Source organism: Elephas maximus, chromosome 8 (assembly GCF_024166365.1).
Source record: "Elephas maximus indicus isolate mEleMax1 chromosome 8, mEleMax1 primary haplotype, whole genome shotgun sequence".
Taxonomy (NCBI): Eukaryota; Metazoa; Chordata; class Mammalia; order Proboscidea; family Elephantidae; genus Elephas; species Elephas maximus.
The window spans coordinates 121,621,470-121,647,526 of record NC_064826.1 but is presented as its reverse complement, the minus strand read 5'-3'; the positions used below and the strand labels follow the sequence as shown (position 1 = coordinate 121,647,526).

The 26,057-nt window shown below is 40.4% G+C and overlaps 1 protein-coding gene across 2 annotated transcripts in view; it reads right to left on the bottom strand.

Moving 5' to 3' along the window:
• URGCP (upregulator of cell proliferation) overlaps positions 1-26,057 on the bottom strand; it is a 53,925-nt gene that overhangs the window by 12,518 nt on the left and 15,350 nt on the right. For both annotated transcript variants that reach the window (XM_049893584.1, XM_049893585.1), the window contains exon 2: positions 18,461-18,531. In XM_049893584.1, coding sequence (XP_049749541.1) covers positions 18,461-18,531 — 71 coding nt within the window. The remainder of the gene's footprint in view (positions 1-18,460; positions 18,532-26,057) is intronic.

The following is a 26,057-nucleotide window of genomic DNA, read 5'->3' as shown; positions in this document are numbered from 1 at the left end:
CTTTTACTGAAAACACAATAAAATATCTAAAAAAGAAAAGCCAAAAACCAAACCCACTGCCATCGAGTTGATTCCAACTTACAGCGACACAATAGAGTTTCCAAGGCTGTAAAGCTTTATGGAAGCAGACTGCCACATCTTTCTCCCATAGAGCTGCTGGTAGTTTTGAACTACCGGCCTTTTGGTTAGCAATCACTTTAACCACTGCACCACCAGGGTTCAAAAAAATAAAAAAGGAAAACATTCAGATATTTACAGATGTAGCAGTTCTCTCATGATTTGGATACAATACAGTACATAAATCTAATATTTCAGTCTTCTTTAATGGTGTCTCAGGGCAGATTTGTGAAGAGTAAGAAGAAGAAAAAGAAAAGCAGGGCTTTGGAAAGCATGGAAATATTAGATAAGAGACAGTATTATCGACATAAATCAAACTACAATACAGAACAAGTAAAAAATTATGCAAAACCATGAAAAGCAATGAGAAGAATTTCTCCAAGGAGTCAAAAATTTCTCATGAAAAGAGAAAAATTTCTTATAGGAAAACAAAACAAGAAGAGAATGGGAAAATTTAAAGATGACAGAGATGGCATCAGGGTGGTTCTGAGAGAGCAGTTTTCATCAGGAACCAAGGAGTAAACTTTAGACCCAGGGACAACACGGCTTTGCTGGTTTAGCGATGAGGAAGCTTAGATCTGGATTCGAATAGCTGACAAGTGTTTGAGAGCAAGAATGGACAAACTGACAAGAGAGTCATGGCTACCAAGCCAAAGCCTCCAATATACTTCTTGCTGGGGCAGGAACTGGTCTAGAGGTGGAACAGGTGTGGGCTATGGCTAAATGGTGGCACTGGGCTCAAATGGAAAACAAGGGAACAAAGTGAAGCCCAATCCTTTCCACTAAAAAGTCCAGTAAGAACCATTAGGAGCCTGTTAAAAAAAAAAAAAAAAAACAGGCACATTAAAACCAGTCTGTCCCATCAACTTGAAAGACTTATTTTTCCAATTATTACAGTGTGCAGTACTGATGAGGTCGTGTAGAGCTTTACAACAAATCTTGGAATACTTGGTTTTGGGTAGTAAATGAACATCTAAGATATGATTTCACACCTTGGGGCTGTTAGTATTAACAATGAGCTACTAATATCCACATGCAAAAAAATGAAGCTGAACCCATACCTTACACCATATACATACCAGAACTCAAAATTCGTCAATGATTTGCATGTACACCTGCCTACCACTCACTCTCTGCCCTGAACCTGTGGGTGGCAGCAACCACACTCGTACCCACCAGCCACCCACACCCCCCCAGACCTAGCAAGCAGCAGTGACCGAGAGCCCGCATGTACACTTACTCACCGCACACCCCCTGCCCCCATTTGGCAAGCAGAGGTGACTGCGATCCCCACTCACTCACCACACCCATCCCACTACCCAGCGAATACCACCATCCACTCCAGTACCACTGGATTGACAATTGGTGGCCATTGCCAACCCAACCCACTCTCAGCTGCCCCACATGACCAGAGAATAGACACCTGTGCTCATACTCCCAGCCGCCAAACCCCACCCACCCAGAAACAGGTGGAGAGTGCCCAAGGGCTGCCAAACTAGTGACCAGAGTAGCACACACACCTAGATATATCAAAACAAAACATCAGGACTAAACAAACATACAGTAAATAAATACAGTAACACCTGTCTTAGGCTGGGTTCTCTAGAGAAGTAAAACCACTTAGGTGTATATACATATACACAGAGAGAGAGAGAGAGATTTATATCACGAAAACAGCCCATGTGGTTGTAGAGCTGGAAAGCCCCAAGTTAGCAGATCACGTGTCAGGATGGAGGCTTCTCCTGACTCACGTAGCTACAGGGGCTGATTAACTCAAGATCAGCAGGATGCTGGTTCAAATCCCAAGAACCAGAGGTCAGATAATCATGAGCCAAATGCAGGATCCAGTGCAGAGCAAAAGCCTGCGAGCTTTGCCAGAAAATCCACATACATTGAATGTAGGCCACACCAACAAGAAACTCCCTGTCACCTGACTGGCTGTTCATAGCAGATTTCATCATTCAGGTGATTACATCATTAATAACTGCCAAACTATATCATAACTATCAAACCACAGAGAATCATGGCCCAGACAAGTTGACACTCAATCTTACCATCACAGTCCACACCTTGTCAACTTAGCACCTGTACACATCTCCTTAAACAATACATAATCTCTAAATAAAGACAATCATAAAGCTTCATACTTGTGCCTAACTTGATACAACTAACATGGGTACAACTGAAAATGCACTAGCCCCATTTACACTTTATAAGGAAAGAAAACAAAAACCTTGGAAGTATACACACAAGGAAGAAATACTCATAACAATTACAGTCCCCGTTTCTGGAACTGGTCACATGGTTGTAGCTGGGATTTAGAACTACCTTCTTCCACCACCCTTTCCGTCTTCCCTTTACCATCAACCAGCACCTCAGCTGGTTGTGGTTCCTTGCCTGGTGGGGTGACCCAAACCTTCATTACTGAAGGGTCTGGGCCATTAGTAGTCATGTTGGAATTGGGTTGCTGTAGTTTTCCACTGACTTTAATCCCAGGGCATGGTATCACTAAGAGACATTCTAAGGGATCTCCTGTATTCCAGACATAGTCTTCTTTACCTCCATTTATATACTATCAATCTGATTTTGCCTTGATAATCAGGATCAATCACACCAGCCAATACAGTAACTTCATCCCTTGACTTCTGATCCAGAAGCATGAGGGGCGCAAAGAGGCCACATGGCGTTCTTAACTTCCAGTTCAATGGAATCAGTGTTGTGTCTCCTGTTGGGAGCATTCTTCCCTTTGGAACTAAGACCTCTAGATGCACAGAGCATAGGGTAACAGGGACAGGAAGCAAGAATTTTGCGAGTGGGTCACTAATGATAATAGTGACTGGTGCTACTCCCATTTCCACCCCTTGATTCCTGGATCCATGAATTCTAGCTATGGGAGAAACAGCACCATACATTGGATGCTGGTTTAGAGCATATACAGCCTCCTGGAGAACACTGCCCCAACCCTGCAAGATACCGCCACCTAGCTGGCACTGTAATTGTATATTTAGAAAGCCATTTCGTCATTCTATTAAGCTAGTTGCTTCAGGATGGTGGGGAGCATGGTAAGATCAGTGAATTCCAAGAGCACTGGCCCACTGGCACACTTCATTTGCTGTAAAGTGAGTCCTTTCATCTGAGGCAATGCTGTGTGGGATACCATGACAGTGGATAAGACATTCTGTGAGTCCAAGGATGGTCGTTTTGGAAGAAGCACTGTGTGCAGGGAAGGCAAATCCGTATCCAGAGTGTCTATTCCAGTAATAACAAAATGCTGCCCTTTCCATGATGGAAAGCAGTCCAGTGTAATCAACCTACCACCAGGCTGCTGGCTGAGGAACTCAAGGAATGGTGCTGTATAAGGGATTCAGTGCTGGTCTCTGTTGTTAGCAGATTAGGTATTCGGCAGTGGCTACAGCCATGTTGGCCTTGATGAGTGCAAGTTCATGTTGCTGAGCCCATGAATAACCTCCATCCCTGCCACCATGGCTACTTTGTTCATGAACCTGTTGGACAATGACAGAAGTGGCTGGCCAAAGATGATGACTGGTTTCCACAGAACGCATCATCCTATCCACTTGATTGTTAAAATTCTCCTCTGCTGAGGTCACCCTTTGGTAAACATTCACATAAGACACAAATACCTTCACTTCTTTGATCCATTCAGAGAGGTCTATCCACATACCTCTTCCCTATACCTCCTTGTCACCAATTTTCTAATTATGTTCGTTCCAACTCCCTGACCATCCAGCCACACTATTGGCCACAGCCCATGAATCAGTACATAATCACACATTTGGCCATTTCTCCTTCCAATCAAAGTGAACAACCAGGGACACTGCTTGAAGTTCTGCCTGTTGGGAGGATTTCTCTTCACCGTTGTCATTCAGAGAGGTCCCAGAAAAGGACTGACAAACTCAAGATCAGCAAGCTGCTGGCTCACGGGCTGTGGAGGCTGAAAAATCCAAGACTGACAGATAAGGTGGCAGGCTGCTGGCTCAAGTCCCAAGAACCAGAGGTCAGATGATGATGAGTTGAACACAGGATCCAGCACAGAGCCAAAGCCAGCAAGTTTTGTCAGAAAGTTCAGATATATTGGATGCAGGCCATGCCCCCAAGGAACTCCCTTTCAACTGACTGGTTGCTCATAGCAGATCTCATCATGGAGGTGATTACATTATATCAGATCTCATCATGGATGTGATTACATCATTACACAACTGCCAAACTACATCATAACTGCCAAACCACATCGTAACTGCCAAACCACTGGGAATCATTGCCAAGCCAAGTTAACACACAACCTTGACCAACACAACACCTTAATGCTCGGAGACAACAGACAATATCAAATCAAATAAAGAAGCAGGACAAGATGGCTCAACCAAGTGACCAAAATAAAGGGCCAGAAAACATTTCTGAGGAAGAAATGGTAATGGAACTACCTGATAAGGAATTCAGAAGACTTATATCCTCCAAGAGATCAAGAAAGAGATCAAAGAAAACACAGACAAAATCAAGAAAAGCACAAAACTCTAGAATTTAGGAAAAAATACAAGAACAAAATGGCAAAATAGACAATTCGATACCATAAAAAAACAGCCACTAGAAAACCAGAAGATTAACAATACAATCTCAAAAACAGACACGAATGGAAGGACATAGGAGTAGAATTGAATCAATGCAAGACAGAATTAGTGAAACAGAGAATAAATTCCCTAATACTAATTTGTCTTAGGAACACTCAGAAAAAGAATAAGGAAAAATGAAGAAAGCCAAAGAGTTATGTGGAACACTATCAAGAGGAATAATTTACATGCTGGGAATTCCAGAACAGGAGAGACAAAAAAAAAAAAAAAAAAGCACAGAGAAAATTTTTGAAGATTTGTTGGCATAAAACTTTTCTAATGTCATGAAAGACAAGAAGATATCCATACAAGAAGCTCAACAAGCCCCACACAGGACTCCAAAAGAAAGTCCCCAAGACATATCATAATCAAACTTACCAAACCACAGATAAAGAATCCTGAGAGCGGTGCAGGAAAAACGAACTGTAACCTACAAAGGGGAACCGCTATGACTAAGTTCTGTTTTCTCAACAGAAGCCACGTAGGCAAAAAGGCAACGGGATGACATACACAAAATCCTGAAAAAAAAATTGCCAACCAAGAATTATATATCCAGTAAAACTGTCTCTCAAATATGATGGTGAAACTAGGACATTTCCAGAGAAACAGAAATTAAGGGAATTTGTAGAAAACAGGCAATCTTACAAGAAATATTAAAGGGAGTTCTTCAGACAGAGAAGTAACAAGATCAGACAACAATCTCAGATTAAGACACATGACAACACCACCCGCATACCAACCAAGACAAAGAATTCTCAAAAATAAAATAAAGCTACAAGACTGAAAACAGAGAACCAAAGACGTAATCTGTAGACGACAACAGCTTCAAAACAAAAAGGAGAAATAAATGGGTGAAGTACAGAACTTCCATATGGAGAGGAAGTCAAGAAAATATCAAGCTATAATAGACTGTTTCAAGCTTAGGAAGACAAAGGCAAATTTGAGAGAAACCACAAAAAAATTAATAAACCTACTCACCAAAATAAAAAGAAAATAACAACTCAGTAAATACAAAATCAACAACAATGGAGGAAATGAAAAGAAAATCCATAAAAACTAGAACCCAGTACAGAAAAGTAAGTGGAACAAAGAAATCCATCAACACCACCAAAAAAAAAAAGAACAAAATGACAGTGATAAATTCATACCTGTCAATAATCGCACTAAACATGAGTTAAATGCACCAATCAAGAGACAGAAAGTAACAGAATGGATTAAAAAAAAAAAGACCCAACAACATGTTGTGTACAAGAGACATACCTGAGACACAAGGATAAAAATAAACTAAAAATCAAAGGATGGAAAAAGTATTTCAAGCGAACAGGAACCAAAAGAGAGCAGGAATGGCAATATCAATCTCTGATAAAGTAGACTGTAATGCAAAACCCAAAATAAGAGCCGCGAAGGGCACTATGTAAGGGTCAATCCACCAAGAGGACATAACCATAATAAATATTTACGCACCCAACGTTGTTGTTGTTGCTAGTTGCCATTGAGTCGCTTCTGACTCATAGCGACCCTATGCACAACAGAATGAAACACTGCCCGGTCCTGCGCCATCCTTACAATCGTTGTTATGCTTGAGCTGATTGTTGCAGCCACTGTGTCAATCCACCTCTTTGAGGGTCTTCCTCTTTTCTGCTGACCCTGTACTTTGCCAAGCATGATGTCCTTCTCCAGGGACTGATCCCTCCTGACAACATGTCCAAAGTATATAAGATGCAGTCCGCCATTCTTGCTTCTAAGGAGCATTCTGGTTTGTTCCTTCTTTTGGCAGTCCATGGTATATTCAGTATTCTTTGCCAACAGCACAATTCAAAGGCATCAATTCTTCTTCGGTCTTCCTTATTCATCATCCAGCTTTCACGTGCATATGATGCGACTGAAAATACCATGGTTTGAGTCAGGCACACATTAGTCTTCAAAATGACATCTTTGCTCTTCAACCTTTTAAAGAGGTCCTTTGCAGCAGATTTACCCAGTGCAATGCATCTTTTGATTTCTTGACTGCTGCTTCCATGGCTGTTGATTGTGGATCCAAGTAAAATGAAATCCTTGACAACTTCAATCTTTTCTCCATTTATCATGATGTTGCTCATTGGTCCAGTTGTGAGGATTTTTATTTTCTTTATGTTGAGGTGCAATCCATACTGAAGGCTGTGGTCTTTGATCTTCATTAGTAAGTGCTTCAAGTGCTTTTCACTTTCAGCAAGTAAGGCTGTGTCAACTGCATAACGCAGGTTGTTAATGAGTCTTCCTCCAATCCTGATGCCCCGTTCTTCTTCATATAGTCCAGCTTCTCAGATTATTCGTTCAGCATACAGATTAAATAGATATGGCGAAAGAATACAATCCTGACGCACACCTTTCCTGACTTTAAACCAATCAGTATCCCCTTGTTCTGTCCAAACAACTGCCTCTTAACCTATGTAAAGGTTCCTCATGAGCACAATTAAGTGTTCTGGAATTCCCATTCTTTGCAATGTTATCCATAATTTGCTATGACCCCCACAGTCGAATGCCTTTGCATAGTCAATAAAACACAGGTAAACATCTTTCTGGTATTCTCTGCTTTCAGCCAGGATCCATCTGACATCAGCAATGATATCCCTGGCTCCACATCCTCTTCTGAAACCGGCCTGAATTTCTGGCAGTTCTCTGTCGAAATACTGCTGGAGCCATTTTTGAATGATCTTCAGCAAAATTTTGCTTGTGTGTGATATTAATGATATCATTCCATAATTTCCACATTTGGTTGGATCACCTTTCTTGGGAATAGGCATAAATATGGATCACTTCCAGTCAGCTAGCCAGGAAGCTGTCTTCCATATTTCTTGGCATAGGTGAGTGAGCACCTCCAGCGCTGCATCTGTTTGCTGAAACATCTCAATTGATATTCCATCAATTCCTGGAGCCCTGTTTTTCACCAATGCCTTCAGAGCAGTTTGGACTTCTTCCTTCAGTACCATCGGTTCCTGATCATATGCCACCTCTTGAAATGGTTGAACATCGACTAATTCTTTTGGTATAATGACTCTGTGTATTCCTTCCATCTTCTTTTGATGCTTCCTGCGTCATTTAATATGTTCCCCATAGAATCCTTCACTATCGCAACTCCAGTCTTGAATTTTTTCTTCAGTTCTTTCAGATTGAGAAACGCCAAGTATGTTCCTTCCTTTTGGTTTTCCATCTCCAGCTCTTTGCACATGTCATTATAATACTTTACTTTGTCTTCTCGAGCCACCCTTTGAAATCTTCTGTTCAGTTCTTTTACTTCATTAATTCTTCCTTTTGCTTTAGCTGCTCGACATTTGAGAGCACGTTCCAGAGTCTCTGACATCCATCTTTGTCTTTTCTTTCTTTTCTGTCTTTTCAATGACCTCTTGCTTTCTTCATGTAGAGTTGACCTTAATGATGTGGATGGAGAAAAGCTTTTGGGACCTTCATTTGCTGATGTGGCATGACTCAAAATGAGAAGAAACAGGTGCAAACATCCATTAATAATCAGAACTTGGAATGTACGAACTATGAATCTAGGAAAATTGGAAATCGTCAAAAACGAAATGGAACGCATAAACATCAATATCCTAGGCATTAGTGAGCTGGAATGGACTGGTATTGGTCATTCTGAATTGGACAATCATATAGTCTACTATGCTGGGAATGACAACTTGAAGAGGAATGGTGTTGCATTCATTGTCAAAAAGAACATTTCAAGATCTATCCTGAAGTACAACACTGTCAGTGGTAGGATAATATCCAAACGTGTACAACGAAGATCCATTAATACGACTATTATTCAAATTTACGCACCGACCACTAGGGCCAAAGATGAAGAAATAGAAGATTTTTTATCAGCCGCGGCAGTCTGAAATTGATTGAACATGCAGTCAGGATGCATTGATAATTACTGGTGATTGGAATGCGAAAATTGGAAACAAAGAAGGATCAGTATTTGGAAAATATGGCCTTGGTGACAGAAACAACGCCGGAGATTGACTGATAGAATTTTGCAAGACCAATGACTTCTTCATTGCAAATACCTTCTTTCACCAACATAAACAGCGACTTATATACATGGATCTCGCCAGATGGAACAAACAGACATCAAACTGACTACATCTGTGGAAAGAGATGATGGAAAAGCTCAATATCATCAGTCAGAACAAGGCCGGGGGCCAACTGTGGAACAGACCATCAATTACTCATACACAAGTTCAAGCTGAAACTGAAGAAAATCAGAGCAAACCCACGAGAGCCAAAATAGGACTTTGAGTATATCCCACTTTAATTTAGAGACCATCTGAAGAATAGATTAGACGCACTGAACCCTAGTGACTGAAGACCAGACTAGTTGAGGAATGACATCAAGGACATCATACATGAAGAAAGCACTCAATGATAGAGCTCCAAAATTCATAAAACAAACCCTAACACTATTGAAAACAGAAACAGGCAATTCTACAATAACAGTAGATTTTGACACACCACTTTTGAGGAAGGACAGAACAACTAGAAAGAAATTCAACAAAGATACAGAAGATTGAAATATCATAATCAAGCAATTTGACCTCACATACATATACCCAAAATTCCACCCAACAGCAGCGCAGTGCATATTCTTCTCCAATACACATGGATTATGCTCCAGAATAGACCGTATTCTACATACAAAGCAAACGCAGATAAATTAAAAAATACTGAAATAATACAAAGCATCTTCTCAGACCATAATACCATAAAATCAGAAATCAGTTAACAGGAAGAACAAGGAAAAAAAAAAAATCAAATACATGGAAACTGAATAATACCTCACTTAAAAACCGCTGGGTAATGGAAGAAATTTTTTAAAAACTCTTAGAATGGAACACACAACATACCAAAGCTTTTAGGACATACCAAAAGCAGTGCTCAGAGGTCAATTAATAGCTATAAGTGCACATATCAAAAGAGAAGAGAGGGCAAAAATAAATGCCTAACACTACAACTCAAACAAATACAAAAGGAACAGCAAAGGAAGCCAACAGCTACCAGAAGAAAGAAAATAATAAAGATTAGGGCAGAAATAAATGAATCAGAAAATCAACAGAAAGAATTAACAAAACTAGAAGTTGGTTCTTTGAAAAGTGAATAAAATCGATAAAACATTTGACAAATTGACAAAAAAAGACACAAATCACCAAAATAAGAAATGAGATGAGTAACATTACAACAGAACCAAATAAAATAAAAAGGATCATAATGGAATATTATGTAAAATTATTCTCCAACAAATTTGGAAACCTAGAAGAAACAGACAAATTTCTAGAAACACACTACCTGCCCAACTAACACAAACTGACGTAGAAAATCTGAACAGACCCATAACAAAAGAAGAAATTGAAGCAGTCATAAAAAAAAAAAAAAAACTCCCAACAAAAAAAAAAGTCCTGATCTAGATGGCTTCACTGACAGATTCTACCAAACATTCAGAGAATTGTTGACACCAATACTACTCAAACTCTTCCAGAACACAGAAAAGGAGGGAAAACTCCAGAATTCATTTGATGAAGCAAGCATAACCCTGATACCAAAACCAAGGACAGTATTAAAAAAAGAAAATTATAGAGCAATATCCCTCATGAATATAGACATGAAAATTATCAACAAAATTCTAGCCAATAGAATTCAATAGCTTATCAAAAAAATAATACATCATGACCAAGTGCGATTCATACCAGATATGCAAGGATGGTTCAACCTTAGAAAATCAATCAACATAATCCACTACAGAAATAAAACAAAGAACAAGAATCACATGATCATCTCAATCGATGCAGAAAAGGCATTTGATAAAGTCCAACATCCACTCTTGTATATATGTCCTTTGCTGAGAGTGAGATCATATAATATTTGTCCTTTTGTGTGTAGCTTATGACATAAACAGACACTCCACCAAAGAAGACATTCAGATGCAAACGAATACCCAGTCTTTCCAGCACCGTTTGTTAGAGACTGTCTCTTCCTCATTTAATGCTCAACATCATCAGTTATTAGAGAAATGCATATCAAAAGCACTATTAGATACCACTTCACAACCACCAGGATGGTGTTTTCTGTATTTAAAAAAACACGGAAAATAACAAGTGTTGGCAACAATGTGGAAAACCTGGAACCCTCATGGTGGGAATGTAAAATGGTGAAGCCTTTGTAGGAAACAGTTTGGTGGTTCCTCAAAAGAATTACCATACGACTGGTACATGCTACCACCTGAATGAACCTTGAAAACATTATGATACGGAAATAAGCCACACACAAAATGACAAATATTATCTGAAATAACTACGATAGGCGAATTCGTAGAGGCAGAAAGTAGATTAGTGGTTTCTAGAGCCTGGGGGTAGAGAAGAATGGAAGCTGTTATTTAATGGGTACAGAGTTTTTGTTTGAAGTGATAAAAATGTTTTGGAAATAGTGGTGATGGTTAAACAACATTGTGAATGTAATTAAAACGGTTTAAATGGCAAGTTTTATTTTATCACAATAAAAAATGATACAAAGGAATATATTCATATCCCCCCCAAAATTTTTTAAAATGAGCCATGAAGTTATCAGAGTCCTTCAGAACAGAGATATGATAAATTCTATAAGGTTATTATGTAAAGCATTAATCAGGCAAAACTTATCTATGCTATGAGCAGTGAAGGCGGTGATCAATCTGGAGGAGGAGATTGAAGTGGTTGAAACGGGCCTTGAGGTGGAGGTTAGGTTCAGCTTTTTGATCTGCATGAGGGTTTACATGGGTAGGTTCATGTCTGTGAAAACTTATCAAGCTATAAACCTGTAATATAGGCACTTTTCTGTACACGTAACTCATTGCAACCTTTTATTTCAAAGGTTGAAGAGGTTGTTTTAAGTCTTAAAATAAAACATATCTTGAAGAGAAATCCACATTCCTCAAGAAGAAAATTGTTAAAAAAATAATCGAAGAAGAGATTCTAGGAAGATGGTGGTGTAAACAGACCAACCATCCTAACTCTCCCCCACAAATACAAGGAAATGGTGCTTGGCCTTGAGGGACTCTGAACTGAGGAGCAGAAGACAGCAGCAGGGAGATGCTGATAGGCAAGAATTAACGAATCAACAACAAATCAAACACAGTAAGAAAATTGCTTCTCCCACCATCCCTGCCCCTCTCCCAAGCCACACAGGCTGCCGTTTGCTATGAACTGGGAAAGCCAAGCCACTCCAGTAAAAGAGCTTGCTTCCCTAACCATCACATCTCCAGCCTGTACAAAGAGACAAGACCCCAAGCTTCCGATGTAAAATCACTAAGGCAGGCTTCCCTGGGGAGTCTGTTCAGAGTGTGCCTGCACCTCCCCCACCTGGACACTGCTGGCTGCAAGTCTGCTGCAAATTGCTACAGGGAGCCCTGCAGTGGACTCTTCTCCCATAGTCAACACTCTACCTGCCCCCTGCATACCCATAGCTCAGGCCTCTGTAACCAATAGGACAGACCTCCCTGGAGGACATTTGGGATCTGACTGTCCCCACTTCCAGTCAGTGCTGAGGACTGCTGACTGGGACTGCTGTGTGATAGGAAGCAGATGTCTTTGAGTGAAGACTACACCCACAGCCAACATACTATGGAGGGAGATGCTCTGCTAGCAACAAGGTAGACCTACCTGGGAGTCCATTCAGAGTGTGACAGCCCCTCTCCTACACAGTTATGGCTGCCTGCAAGGCTGCTGCAACTTGCTACAGAAGGCTCCCTCCAGTGGAGCCTACTCCCATAGGAAGCACTCTACCTGCCTCTCTACACATCCCGTACCTCAGGCCCCCAAAACCAACAGGGCAGTTCTCCCTGGAGGTCAGTTTAGGTCTATCTGTCCCCACTTCCGAATGGCACTGAGGACTACTGACTGAGGCTGCTATGTGCTAGGAATCAGGTGTCTTAAGTAAAGGCCGCACTCACAGCCAACAATCCTCCAGGGGGACTCTGATACCAACAAGGCAGACCTCCCAGGAGGTCTAACTGGAGCAAGTCAGTCCCTCCCCTACCCAGTTATGGGCAGCTGCTGGACCGTTGTGAACTGCTACAGAAGGCACCCTACAGTGGGAGCCACTTCCTTAGTCAGTACCCTATCTGCCTCCCTGCACACCCTACACCTGAAGCCTCTGAATCCATCAGGAAAGACATCCCTGAGGGTCAGTTTGGGTCTGTCTGTTTCCCCTTCCAGTCAGTGTTGAGGACTGCTGACTGAGGCTGCTGTGTGCTAGGAAGGAGGTGTCCTGAGTGGAGGCCACATCCACAAACAACAAAGGGGTGCTCTAATATAACAAGGCAGACCTCCCTGGGTCTGTTCGTAGCATGACAGTCCCTCTCCTACCTGGTAACTATCAGGTGCTGGACTGATATGATTTCCTACAGAAGGTTCCCTACAGTAGAGCCAGGAGGTGAGTCACCTAAGAGGGCACTGCTCATCCAACCACCACAGGGATTCTGGGGAATCTGAAACCAACAAGACAGATCTCTTGAAGATTCATCTGGGGATTGCCAGTCCCCCCCGCTCTGAAACAGAAGAATGTCAGCCTATGCTTCCCCTAAATGCCAACTATGATATAAGCAGCACACACACAGGAGAGAAGACAGACTCAGGCAAAACCTGAAGGCAACACCCAGGCCTGAAGATGGCTCGCTAGGTATGGGATTTCCAACTGAAAACGTGGTTGCAGAAACAGAGAAGGAAGGGATTAATAACCATATAAAGGATCTCCCAATAAGATTGTGTTGATTGCTCCTCAAAAACATCAGAGGCCAGAAGGCAATGGAATGATATATTTAAAGTGCTGAAAGAAAAAAAAAAACTGTCAACCAAAAATACCATATCCAGCAAAACTGTCCTGTAAGAATGGGGGTTAAACTGAAACACTCCCAGATAAACAGAATCTGAGAGAGTTCATTTCCACCAGACTAGCCTTACAAAAAATACAAATACAATTAGTATACCAAAACTTATGGGACGCAGTGAAAGCATCAGAGAAAAACTTAGAGCTATAAATGCATACATGAAAAAAGAATGATCTTATATCAACAGCCTAAGTCTACAACTTGAGGAATTAGAAAGAGAAGAGCAAACTAAACCTAAATTTTAGGAAGGAAGAAAAGGAAAGGAAATTTAAAAAGAGCAAAAGAAAGGAAATAACAAAGATCAGAGCAGAAATAAAATTGAAAACAGAAAAATACAATCAACAAAACCAGAAGTTGGTTCTATGAAAAGATCAATAAACTGACAAACCTTTACCTAGAATGACAAAGAAGAAAAGAGAAAAGATCCAAATAACCAAAATAAGAAATGAAAGAGGAGACATTATAGCTGTCGCAACAGTAAAAAAAGAGAATTATGAAAGAATACTAGGAGCAACTGTATGAGAACAAACAGGATAACCTATATAAAATGAACAAATTCTTAGAAGCACATAACCTACCCAAGTTGACTCTAGAGGAAATAGAAAATCTCAACAGACTGACAAGTGAAGAGATTGAATCAGTGATTAAAAAACTCCCTCCCACCCCCCCCCCCAAAAAAGCCCTGGGCCAGATGGCTTCACTGGGGAATATTTAGAGAAAAATTGGTAACAACCCTGTTTAAACTCTTCCAAAAGATAAGAGAAGGAAAGAATACTCCCTAATTCATTGCGTAACGCAAACATAACGCTGATACCAAAACAAGACAAGGACACCACAAGAAAACTACAGTCTACATGCCTTATGAATATAGATGCAAAACTCCTTAACAAAATACTAGCAAGCAGAATCCAAGAGCATATTAAAAGAGTCATACGCCATGACCAAGTGGGATTTATTCTAAGAATGCAGGGATGGCTCAACGTTAGCAAATCAATCAATGTAATATACCACATCAAGAGAACAATGGAAAAGGACCATATGATCATCTCTCTGGATGCAGAAAAAGTATTTGATAAAATCCACAACCTTTCTTGATAAAAAGCATTCAGAAGTTTGGAATAGAAGGGAACTTCCTCAATACGATTCAGAGCCTATATGAAAAGCTGACAGCCAACCTTACACTTGATGGAGAATGATTGAGAGCTTTCCGCTTGAAAACAGGAATGAGACAAGGGTACCCGCTCTCACCACTTCTTTTCAGTATTGTATCAGAAGTCCTAGCCAGAGCAAAAAGGCAAGAAAAAGAAATAAAAGGCATACAAATCAGAAAAGAAAAAGTAAAATTATCTCTATTCGTGGACAACAGGATCCTATATATATATAAAATCCTGAAGAGTCCACAAGATAAAGAGGAATTTAGCAAAGTTGAAAGGTGCAATGTTAACAGACAAAAACCAACAATGAGAAATCTGAAAGGGAAAGTAAGGAAAAGATTCTATTTACAATAGCATCTAAGAGAACAAAATACCTAAGAATAAATTTAACCGGGGATGTGAAAAATTTACACAGTAAAAATTATAAAACACTGCAGAAAGGGATTAAAGACTTACATATATGGAAAAAAGTTCCATGTTTATGTATTGAAAGATTTAATATTGTTAAAATGTCAATACTACCCAAAGTGATCTATACATTCAAAACAATCCAATCAAAATTCCAACAGCCTTCTTTGCAGAAATGGAAAAACCAATCCTCAAATTATATGGAATGGCAAGAGGCCCTGAATAGTTTAAGCAATACTGAAAGAGAAGAACAAAGTAGGAGGACTCACATTTCCTGATTTTAAAACACACAACACAGTTACAGTAATCAAAACAGCCTGGTACTGGTGTTAACAAAAGACACACAGATCAATGGAATAGAATAGAGAGTCCAGAAATAAAACCACACATCTATGGTCAACTGATTTTTAACAAGGGTGCTAAGTTCATTAGATGGGGAAAGAAGTGTTTCTTCAATAAATGGTTTGGGGACAACTGGATTTCCACATGCAGAAAAATGAAATATGATCCATACCTCACACCATACACAAAAACAAATTCAAATTCAAAATGGATTAAAGACCTAAACGTGCAAACTAAAACCGCAAAATTCTTAGAACAACAACCAGAGGCAATGCTGTTGGGCCTAGCTTTTAATAATGGATTTTCTAACACAATAACAGAAGCACAAACAGCAGAAGACAAATAAATGGGACCTCATAAAAATTAAAAACTTTTATTAATCAAAAGACTTTGCCAAAAATGTGAAAAGAAAAGTTACTGACTGGGAGAACATCTTTGGAATCCACATATCTAATAAGAACCTAATAACTAAAACATATATAAAATTTTGACAACAACAAAAAGACAACCCAACCATAAGATGGGCAAAGGACATGAACAGACATTTCACCAAAGAGGACATTCAAATGGCCACCAAACACATGAAAAGATACTCAACGTCATTAGCCATTGGAGAGATGTAAATCAAAACCACAATGAGATACCACTTTACTCCTAGCAGGATGGCTAAAATTAAAAAAAAAGAAGAAAATAACAAATGTTGGCAAGAATGTGGGGAAATTGGAACCCTTGCCCATTGCTAGTGGGAATGTAAAATGGTACAGCTGTTGTGAAAAAGAGTGTGGCAGTTCCTCAAAGAACTAAAAATGAACTACCATGTGACCCAGCAATTCCACTCCCAAGTATATACTGAAAAGACTTGAAACCAGAGGCTCAAACAGAGACCTGTACGCCAGTGTTCACTGCAGCACTATTCACAATAGACAAAGGTGGAGACAATCTAAATGCCCATCAATAGATGAATGGATAAACAAAATGTGATACATGCATGCAATGGATACTACGCAGCCAGTAAGAGAAATGATGTCTTGATACATGTTACGATATGGATGGAGCCTGAAGACATTATGCAGAGCGAAATAAGTCGACCACAAAAAGATAAATATTACATGACCTCACTGATATAAAAAGACAAGAACAGGCAAAAATGTACAAATACCAAAGTTTATTAGTGGTTACTGGGGTGGGAGAGGAGGGGGAAAAGAAGAGCTATTGCTTGTGGAATGAATACTGACTTTTGGTTTATGATGATGGAAAATCAATTAAGGATAGGGTTGCACAGACGAAAATGTGTTTGCTGTCAATACAACAACAAACGACAATAAAAAGAGATGCTGCTGAGGCTACTTATGTACAACCAAACACCTCATGGGATTCGGTTCCTTGGTTTGGAGGTTTAGGGTCATGGTTTCATTCAACATCTCAGTTAACTGGCCTAATATCATGTTCAGTGTTTCTGTTATACCTCCTTGTTCGTTGCCTAGTCCCTGGGGTCTTAAAAGCCGGCATGTGGCCATTCAAGGTACAACAATTGGTCTCTACTCACTTGGAGCAAAAGGGGAAGAAGAAGAGTTAGGAATAGAAGAGTGAAATGAAATGTGTGGCTAATTGCCTCCATGAACAGCTGCCTCCTTTGTCATGAGACAAGAAGAACTGGATAGTGTCTGGCTACCATTACTGAACATTTTGATCAAAGATTCTATAGAAGAATCCTGATCAAAAGGGGGGAAATGCAGAACAGAATTTAAAAATCTCATGGAATCCATACTTTCTGGAACCATGAAGGCTGGGTGAACCCCTAAAACTGTTGCCCTGAGATAATCTTTAAAACTTAAACCAAAAATATCCCCTGAAGCCTTCTTAAAACCAAACAATACTTTAGCTTATCTAGTAAAAAATGCCTGCCTTGAGCATTATGTTCTTTTAAGATCTATCTATATAGGATCAAACTGACAACAGCAACTCAAAAGATCAGATAAGAAACTTAGGGGGCCTATAGGATAGAAAATGATACTGGTGAGGAGCGAGCTTCTTGGCTCAAGTAGACACATGAGACTGTGTGGGCAGCTCCTGTCTGGAGGTGAGACAAGAAGGCAGAGGGGGATAGGAACTGGCTGAATGGACACTGGAATACAGGGTGAAGAGAAGGAGTGTGCTGTCTCACTAGAGGGAGAGCAGTTAGGAGTGTGTGTGTGTGTGTGTATATATATATATACACATATATGAAGATGTTAGTGACCAAAAAAGAAAAAGGAAACTTAGGGGGCAGTGAGTTTATGTTAATGGAGGAGGGACAACTTGGAAAGGACAGTGAGAGTTTGTACAACTCGAAGAATGAAATCAATGCCACTATTGTACATGTAGAAGTTGTTGAATTGTATGTTCTGCTGTGTATAGGAGCCCTGGTGGCACAGTGAGTAAGCTCTCAGCTGCAAACCAAGAAGTCAGAAGTTCCAACTCAATAGCCACTCCATGGCAGAAAGATGTGGCAGTCTGCTTCTGTCAAGACTTACAGCCTTGGAAACCCTACAGGGCAGTTCTTCTCTATCATATAGGGTCACTATGAGTCAGAATCAACTCAATGGCAATGGAGGATTCCAGCATAACACCTCAAAAGTGCCCTCATGTAGAAGATACAGCATACAGTCACCCTAAACTTGGTCCAGGGTGGCAGCTGCCATACGCTCAAACTGGGATATGTTCCGGATAATCCCTTGTTTAAAACTGAGTCCTAGTCTGAATGTGTAACAGACCCTTAAAAGACCCTTAGAATTGAATCTTCTTGCAAAAGGAAAAACAAAAGCTTTAAGCTTATTTATTTTTGACATCCATGAACCCAGCCCAGCGTGATGCTAGTACCCAGAATCCCCATGGGACAGAAAGAAACACCTCTGTTTCTGAGCAGGCCCATGTTTCAGCTTTACCTGCAATGGCCAGGGCTGTTCCTCTTTCTGACGCTTTTATTTCCGAGGTCACTTCTCCCAAGTCTGAATGTCTGAAACAATTTCAGAAGAAAATTACAATTAAAATAATGAAATACCACTTTTCATCTATCAAATTGGCTGCATCTGAGCATCACTAGGGCTAGGGGAGCTTTTAAAAATTACAGACCCTGGGTCCCATCCTAAATCCACAAAATCAGAGTCTCAGGGAGCCAGGTCTGGGTATCGCTGCTTTTAAAAGGACTCTGAATGACTCTGATGTGCTGAGAAACACTGGTCTAGAAAAACCAGCACTCTTGTCAACTGGCCAGAAGAAAAACACAGCCTTTCAGAAAGACGTAAAAACGTACACACCCTTTGACCAGCAATTTTACTTCTATCCTAAGGAAATAGTTAAGATATTGTTACAAATATGTTGATGTGAGCTTTATGTATAATAGTGAAAAAACTGGACGCCTTTTAAAATCAAAGTACAATAATAGGGAATTATGATACAGCCTTACTCTGTAGCCATTACAAAATATTCTGTGGATCTTTTTGCAGACATGGAAAGATGTTAATGATATGTTAATTAGAAGGAGGAGTCAGGTTCTAGAACAGTATCTACAGTATATACGGGCAGTGATGGTTCAGTATTTGAATTACCATCTTCCATTCAGGAGTCCCGGAGCCCTGGTGGCGCAGTGGTTAAAAGTTCAGTTGCTAACCAAAAGGCTGGAAGTTCAAATCCACCAGTTTCACCCCGGAAACCCAGTGGGAGCTGTTCTTTGTCCTATAGGGTCGCTATGAGTTGGAATCGACTCGAGAGTGACAGCAACAGCAATGGGTATGCAGGGACCCAGGTTCAATTCTTAGCCAATGCCTTATGCGCAACTGCCACCCTTCTGTCAGTGGAAGCTTAAGTGTTGATACGATGCTAAACGGGTTTCTGCAGAGCTTCCAGACTAAGATGGACTACGAAGAAAGGCTTGGCAATCTACTCCTGAAAATAAGCCAGTAAAAACCCTATGGATCACAAAGGTCTGATCTGTGACTGATCATGGGGATGCTGCAGGACTGGGTAGCGTTTCATTCCATTGTGCATGAGGCTGCCATGAGTCAGGGGCCAATTCAATGGCAGCTAAAAACAACAACATTGTCTTAGTCATCTAGTGCTGCTATAATGGAAATACCACAAGTGGGTGGCTTTTAACAAAGAGAAATTTATTCTCTCACAAGAATTCTCTCACTGCCCGTATATACTGTAGATGCTGCTCTATAACCTGACTCCTCCTGCTAATTAGCATATCATAACATCTTTCCATGTCTGCAAAAAGATCCACAGAATATTTTGTAATGGCTACAGAGTAAGACTGTATCATAATTCCCTATTATTGTACTTTGATTTTAAAAGGCATCCAATTTTTTCACTATTACACATAAAGCTCACATCAACATGTTTGTAACAATACCTTAATTATTTCCTTAGGATAGAAGTAAATTTGGCTACAAGCCCAAATTCAGGGCGTCGCAACAAGGGAAGTCTTTCTTTCTCTGTCGGCTCTGGAGGAAGGTCCTTGTCATCAATCTTCTCCTGGTCGAGGAGCTTCTCCACACAGGAACCCCAGGTCCAAAGAACACACTCTGCTCCTGGCACTGCTTTCTTGGTGGTATGAGGTCCCCATGTCTCTCTGCTTGCTTCTCTCTTTTATGTCTCAAAAGAGACTGGCTTAAGACTCAATCTAATCTTGTACATCTCATTGATGTAACTGCTGCTAATCCATCTCATTACATCACAGTGACAGGATTTACAACACATAGGGAAACCACGTCAGATGACAATGGTAGATAATCATATAATACTGGGAATCACGACCTAGCCAAGTTGACAGATATTTTTGGGGGACACAATTCAATCCATGACAAACATGTACAGTATAATTTTATGTATCTCAATGGGTTTTACATATATATAGAGAAAGACCTAGGAAAATTTTCATCAAAGGCAAATAGCGTAGGCAGACTAACCAGCACACAGAGAAAAGGGTGCTTGTGCTAAGGGATATGACATACATAATTTGGCAACAACACCAAAAATAACCAAAAAACCAGTGCACAGTCACATGTATGTGTATAGGCATAATGTGTACAGGTAAGTATAGGTGTGTACGTGTGTGCACAGATAGCAGTATCTACACGCATGTGAACGTACAGATATGTGTGTGTACACACACATATTCATAGAGGATATAGTTACAGATAGTCCCCAGATAGAATCAAACACCTCGTGAGATTGGTTCTCTGAGTTTGAAGACTTAGGTCCTTAGTCTTATGGGACAACTCAGTCAACTGGCATAATATATTTCCCAAAGTTCATGTTCTACATTCTGGTGAGATGAGTAGCATCTGGAGTCTTAAAAGCTTGAAAGCAGCCATCTAAGATATAATTATTGGTCTCTATTCACCTGGAGCAAAAGAGAAAGAAGGAAACCAAAGCCTCTGAGAAGAAACTAGTCTACTGGGCTAACAGCCTACAGGAGCCACAGCCTCATCTATCCTGAGACAAGAAGAAAGGACATACAAATGTGAAATGGAGGAACTCAAAAAGAACTCTACGTAGGCAGATTGGAATTGGAGGCATTGGTGTGAACTCCTGATTTCTAAATGCAAGTTTATGTGCACATGTTTATGCATGTGTGTGTATACATATCCGTATGCATGTATGTATGTATATAGCTGTCATGGATTGAATTGTGTCCCCCACAAATATGTGTATAATTTGGCTGGGCCATGATTCCCAGTATTGTGTGATTGTCTACCATCTTGTCATCTGATGTAATTTTCCTGTGTGTTGTAAATCCTATCTCTATGGTGTTGATGAGATGGAATTAGTGGCAGTTAGTTTAATGAGGCAGGATTCTATCTACAAGATTGGATTGTGTCTTGAGCCAATCTGTTTTGAGATATAGAACAGAGAAGCGAGCAGAGAGACATGAGGGACCTCATACGACCAAGAAAGAAGCACCGGGAACAAAGTGCATCCTTTGGACCTGGGGTCCCTGTGCTCAGAAGTTCTTCAATCAGAGGAAGATTGACGAGAAGGACCTTTCTCTAGAGCCAACAGAGAGAGAAAGCCTTCCCCTAGGGCTGATGCCCTGACTTTGGACTTGTACCTACTAGACTGTGAGAGAATAAACTTGTTTGTTGGAGCCATCCACTTGTGGTATTTCTGTTATAGCAGCACTAGATGACTAAGACAATAGCCATGCATATATTTCCTAGCTCTGTTCACGGAAAGAGCCAAGAAGCAAAGACACTACTGCAGCAATGAGCACACCAGGTCTCCTTGGAGAAACGACTGATTCCAGGGCTAGGGCAGGGTAAGTACCAGTTGACCCTGGAGCGTCTGATTTCAGAAAGTGAGGAAGTGCTCAAAAACCAGATGGGGCATGTCAAAGGACACAGAAGCCAGCTGGACAGGGCTCCCGCTGGCCATACCTGGGATAATTTGAGCACCCACACATTTAAAAAAAAAAAAAAAAATTTTTTTTTTTTTTTTTTAAGCAGAGTATTAATTAGAAAGAATGGGAATTCCAGAACACTTAATTGTGCTCATGAGGAACCTTTACATAGATCAAGAGGCAGTTGTTCAGACAGAACAAGAGGATACTGATTGGTTTAAAGTCAGGAAAGGTGTGCGTCAGGGTTGTATTCTTTCACCATACCTATTCAATCTGTATGCTGAGCAAATAATCCAAGAAGCTGGACTGTATGAAGAAGAACGGGGCATCAGGATTGGAGGAAGACTCATTAACAACCTGCATTATGCAGATGACACAACCTTGCTTGCTGAAAGTGAAAAGGACTTGAAGCACTTACTTATGAAGATCAAAGACCACAGCCTTCAGTATGGATTGCACCTCAACATAAAGAAAACAAAAATCCTCACAACTGGACCAATGAGCAACATCATGATAAATGGAGAAAAGACTGAAGTTGTCAAGGATTTTATTTTACTTGGATCCATAATCAACAGCCATGGAAGCAGCAGTCAAGAAATCAAAAGATGCATTGCACTGGATAAATCTGCTGCAAAGGACCTCTTTAAAGTGTTGAAGAGCAAAGATGTCACTTTGAAGACTAAGGTGCACCTGACCCAAGCCTTGGTATTTTCAATCACATCATATGCATGTGAAAGCTGGACGATGACTAAGGAAGACCGAAGAAGAATTGACGCCTTTGAATTGTGCGTGGTGTTGGCGAAGAATATTGAGTATACCATGGACTGCCAAAAGAACAAACAAATCTGTCTTAGAAGAATTACAACCAGAATGCTCCTTAGAAGCAAGAATGGTGAGACTGCATCTTACATACTTTGGACATGCTGTCAGGAGGGACTGGTGCCTGGAGAAAGATATCATGCTTGGCAAAGCACAGGGTCAGCGGAAAAGAGGAAGTCCCTCAATGAGGTGGACTGACACAGTGGCTGCAACAATGAGCTCATGTGTAACAATGATTGTGGGGATGGCGCAGGACTAGGCAGTGTCTCATTCTGTTGTGCATGGGGTTGCTGAGTTGGAGCCGATTCGAAGGCACCTAACAACAACAACAACATTAATTAGAAAATATTGAAAAAAGGAATTAATGAGTCCAAACAGATAATAAATAGATATATTGATGGGGAGAAGGGAAGGCTCTTGCTGACAACAGAATGCTAAATGTCGAGGCTGTGTTCCAGATGGAATGGTACCACTTCGCAACCTTCATAATAAAGATTGGTTACAGCAAGGAAACACAACTGCTAACTCTCAGAGGAAAGCGCTGATGAGGAACGAGGTATTTGCCCGGTCTTAAAATGTCTTTCCATTGACTGCTTATTAGGTGTTATTCCAAACCAAACCCAACCCACTGCAGTGTGCAAAATGTCTTGGCTGCTAGTGACACTCCCTTTCAGCAGGAAGTGGGAGCTACAGAGGCCAGCTGGACCTTGGGATGCCAGTCATTACAACATTTCCAGTGTAAGAGCCTCATAGCAGGTGAGAACTGTTTTAATCAGCAGCTAGTCTTTGCAACCTGTCTATCATGCTGACCCTGCTGGTATTTGAATACCAGTGGCATAGCTTCCAGCATCACAGCAACATGCAAACCCCCCAAAGTACAAAAAACTGATTGACATGTGGGGGTTTCAGCTGAGCTTCCTGACTAAGACAGACTAGGAAGAAGGACCTGGCAGTCTACTTCTGAAAAAGATTAGCCAGTGAAAACCTTATGAATAGCAGAGGGACACTGTCTGATACAGTGCCAGAAGATGAGCCCCTCAGGTTTGAAGGCACTCAAAAGACGACTGGGGAAGAGCTGTCTCCTCAAAGTAGAGTCAGCCTTAATGATGTGGATGGACTCAAGCTTTTGGGACCTACATTTGCTGATATGGTACGATTCAAAATGAGGAGAACAGCTGCAAACATTCTTTAATAATTGGAATGAAGAATGTATAAAGTATGAATCTAAGAACATTGGAAATGGTCAAAAATGAAATGGAACACATAAAGATCGATATCCTAGTCATTAGTGAGCTGAAATGGACTGGTATTGGTCTTTCTGAATCAGACAATCATATGGTCTACTATGCCAGAAGTGACAACTTGAAGAGGAATGGCATTGCATTCATCATCAAAAAGAACATTTCGAGATCTATCCTGAAGTACAACGCGTCAGTGATAGGATAGCATCCATACACCTACAAGGAAGGCCAGTTAAGAAGACTATTATTCAAATTCACATACCAACCACTAAGGCCAAAGATGAAGAAATTGAAGATTTTTTACCAACTTATGCAGTCTGAAATTGATTGAACATGCAATCAGGATGGATTGAAAATTACTGGTGACTGGAATGAACGTTGGAAACAAAGAAGGATGATGCCAAAGGTAGCATGATAGAATTTTGCAAGACCAATGACTTCTTCATTGCAAACACCTTTTTTTCAGCAACATAAACGGTGGCTATACACTTTGACCTCACTGGATGGAACACACAGGAATCAAATCGACTACATTTGTGGAAAGAGATGATGGGAAAGTTCAATATCATCAGCTAGAAAAAGGCCATGGGCCGATTGCAGAAAAGATTATCAATTACTCATATGCAAGTTCAAGCTGAAGCTGAAGAAAATTAGAACAAGTCCACAAGAGCCAAAGTACGACCTTGAGTAGTATATCCCACCTGAATTTACAGACCATCTCAAGAATAGATTTAATGCATTGAATACTAATGACCAAAGACCAGATGACTTATGGAAAGACATCAAGGACATCATACATGAGAAAGCAAGAGATCATTAAAAAACTGGAAAAAAAGGCAAGACTGAAATGGATGTCAGAAGATACTCTGAAACTTGCTCTTGAATGTTGAGAAGCTAAACCGAATGGAAGAAATGATGAAGTAAAAGAGCTGAACAGAAGGTTTCAAAGGGCAACTCGAGAAGACAAAGTAAAGTATTATAATGAAACGTGCAAAGGCCTGGAGTTAGAAAGCAAAAAGGGAAGAACACACTATACATTTCTCAAGCTGAAAGAACTGAAAGAAAAATTCAAGCCTACAGTTTCAATAGTGAAGGATTCTACAGGCAAAATACTAAACAACGCAGGAAACATCAAAAGAAGATGGAAGGAATACACAGAGTCACTCTACCAAAAAGAACTGGTTGACATTAAATCATTTCAGGAGGTAGCATATGATCAAGAACCAACGGTACTAAAGGAAGAACTCCAAGCTGCACTGAAGACATTGGCAAAAAACAAGGCCCCAGGAATTGATGGACTACCAATTGAGATGTTTCAACAAACAGATGCAGCGCTGGAAGTGCTCACGCATCTATACCAAGAAATTTGGAAGACAGCTACCTGGCCAACCAACTGGAAGAGATCCATATTTATGCCTATTTCAAAGAAAGGTGATTTAGGAGAATGCGGAAGTTATCAAATAGTATCATAAGTATCACACAAAAGTAAAATTTTGCTGATGATCATTCAAAAGCAGTTGCAGGAGTACACCAACAGGTAACTGCCAGAAATTCAAGCCGGATTCAGAAGAGGACATAGAACCAGGAATATCACTGCTAATGTCAGATGGATCCTGGCTGAAAGCAGAGAATACCAGAAAGATGTTTACCTGTGTTTTATTGACTATGCAAAGGAATTTGACTGTGTGGATCATAATAAATTATGGATAACATTGCAAAGAATGGGAATTCCAGAACACCTAACTGTGCTCATGAGGAACCTGTACACAGATCAAGAGGCAGTCATTCGAACAGAACAAGGGGATACTGCATGGTTTAAAGTCAGGAAAAGTGTGCACCATATGGTTTTGCCATATTTATTCAATCTGTATGCTGAGCAAATAATCCGAGAAGCTGGATTATATGAAGAAGAATGTGGCATCAGGGTTGAAGGAAGACTCATTAACAACCTGCGTTATGCAGATGACACAACCTTGCTTGCCGAAAATGAAGAGCACTTCAATCACTTACTGATGAAGATCAAAGTCTACAGCCTTCAGTATGGATTACACCTCAACATAAAGAAAACAAAAATCCCCA